The 2,162-nt window shown below is 66.8% G+C and overlaps 1 protein-coding gene across 3 annotated transcripts in view; it reads right to left on the bottom strand.

The window, feature by feature from the left end:
• Window positions 1-458, bottom strand: part of SEMA4F (sema domain, immunoglobulin domain (Ig), transmembrane domain (TM) and short cytoplasmic domain, (semaphorin) 4F) — a 27,691-nt gene extending 27,233 nt beyond the window's left edge. For all 3 annotated transcript variants that reach the window (XM_006880825.1, XM_006880824.1, XM_006880823.1), the window contains exon 1: window positions 308-458. In XM_006880825.1, coding sequence (XP_006880887.1) covers window positions 308-458 — 151 coding nt within the window. The remainder of the gene's footprint in view (window positions 1-307) is intronic.
• Window positions 459-2,162: the final 1,704 nt, after the last annotated feature.

The following is a 2,162-nucleotide window of genomic DNA, read 5'->3' on the forward strand; positions in this document are numbered from 1 at the left end:
TTACAGACGTGAGGGAGGATCACGGATACTAGGGAGGATCACGGATGTGAGGGAGAATCACTGATGCGAGGGAGGAACACAGATGTGAGGGAGGACCATGGATGCAAAGGAGGATGACGGATGCGAAGGAGAACCACGGATGTGAAGGAGGAGGACCACAGATGGAGGGAGAAGCATGGGGACGGTCCTGCCCAGGTCAGGACCGGGAGCGTGAGCAGGGCACACGAGGAGGGACCCCTGGGTGTGTCCGGCCGGTCTGAAGGGCAGGTGGGCGCGGGGCGGTGGGCCGAGGGCTTCCGCGCCTTACCGGAGATGGGGAGCGAAGTCCTGGGCACAGAGCGGGGGACGAGGCCGGACGCCGGGCCGCCGAGCATCCCCAGCAGCAGCACCAGCGGCGGAAAGGGCGAGGCCGGCGGCGGCCCCGGGCCCGGGCGGGGAAGCGTGGCCGAGGCCGGCATCTCTGGCTCCGCCTGGCTGCCCAGAGGGACGCGCCCCGCCGCCGCCGCTGCCCTGGGACCTGGTGCTGGCTTCGGCCGCGCTCGGCTCCGCTCGGCCGGGCTCGGCCTGCGGCTGCGGGATGGAGTACGGCCTGGCTCCGCCCCCTCGGAAGAGACCAATGGCCGGGCCACTTTCCTTATCCAGCCAACCGGGGGGGCGCGGGGGCGGGGCTAGGCGGGTGTGGGTGGGGCTTCCGCCTCCGCACTGACCTGGAGGGGGCGCACTAGCACTGCAGTGGCCGCGCTGCTCAGGCTCCGAAGCCTCCCTAGCGCCTATAGGGCGGACACGGGGGACCCCTGCGAACGCTGGACGGGGGCTTCTCGTGTGCCAGGCACCACCCAAAACACCACAACGATGTTTAAATATACGGAAAGCCTCTGCACTGAGGGCGCGTTCACAGTGTAATACCGCAGATGCGTAAGCACATCATTGCAGACAACTGACTACAATGCGATTTACGTTCACGTTCGCGCTGTCTTCAAACTGTTAAAAGCAGATGTTTTTAAATGTTTTTGACAGGTTGAACCCGGGAAGGGTGTTTAAGCGGAGAAGAGCCCGGGTGGTTTAGAGGGCTGGAAAACATGCTGGGGAGTGGGTCCCTCGAGGAGCGTGCCCTCTGTCCATACCCCCGGGCCCCGCTGGCATCTAGATGTCCAGGAACTGGGGGGAAACAGTGATGTTCAAAGGGAACCTGTGCGGCCACGCCTTAATATCTGGCACTAGCCGTTGCCGCCCCTCTCCCGGGGACCAAATTGGGAGGCTCTGGCCGCGTGGCCAGGGTTAGGGTGCAGGCTGCGCGCCTCCAGCGGTTCGAGTCCACCTGCAGCTCCGCGGGAGTTTGGGTTTGAAGTTTCCGGAAATTCCGGGTGGGGGAAGAGGCTGCTGTCCATAAACACTGGACGGAAGTGACTACCCGGGGGCGGGCAGACAGAGAGGCTGCGACCGCAGCGGGGTTAGGGGACGTGCCGTCGGGGTGCGGGAAGAGGGGACAGTGCGGGGTCCGCGGGCGGAACTCTGGGTCCAGGAGGGGTGATCTGGGGCCCCGCGCCCGCCGGCGTCCTCCCGCCCTCAAGGGGGCGCCGTCGTCGTCGGCACAGGGCGTCGTCCTGACGGGGGCGCGTCCTCCCCACGGGGCATCGTCGCGCGGGGCACGCTGGGAGCGCGAGCACCCAGGTGAGGGGCCCTCGACCCCGAGAGTGGGGTGCGCTGACCGCCGGGGGAGGGAGGACCCAGGACTGAGAGCGAGACCCCACCCCACGCCGCGCGTGACCCCACCCCACCCCGAGAGTGACCAGACCCCACGCCGAGTGACCCCACCCCGCGCGTGACCCCCACACACCCCGCGTCGCCCCTCAGTGTGTCCTCCCCTCACCAGCCGCGTGTCCACGCCTCCTGCACCCTTCACCACGCCATGCCGGAGGCCTGCACAGCGTCCACCCAGCGTCCACCCGCACAGTGTCCACACAGTGTCCACCCCACACAGCATCTGCCCAGCGTCCACCCGGTCGTCCATCCCTACAGAGTGTCCCCTAGTTTGCACCTTCGAGTGCCCTGTACCACATCAGCGAGTGCTCTGATCATGTCCTCAGTGTCCGTCGTGTCCTCACAGTGTCCGTCGTGTCCTCAGTGTCCGTCGTGTCCTCACAGTGTCCGTCGTGTCCTCA

This window comes from Elephantulus edwardii, unplaced genomic scaffold, assembly GCF_000299155.1.
Source record: "Elephantulus edwardii isolate Elephantulus edwardi_28Jun2011 unplaced genomic scaffold, EleEdw1.0 scaffold00011, whole genome shotgun sequence".
Taxonomy (NCBI): domain Eukaryota; kingdom Metazoa; phylum Chordata; class Mammalia; order Macroscelidea; family Macroscelididae; genus Elephantulus; species Elephantulus edwardii.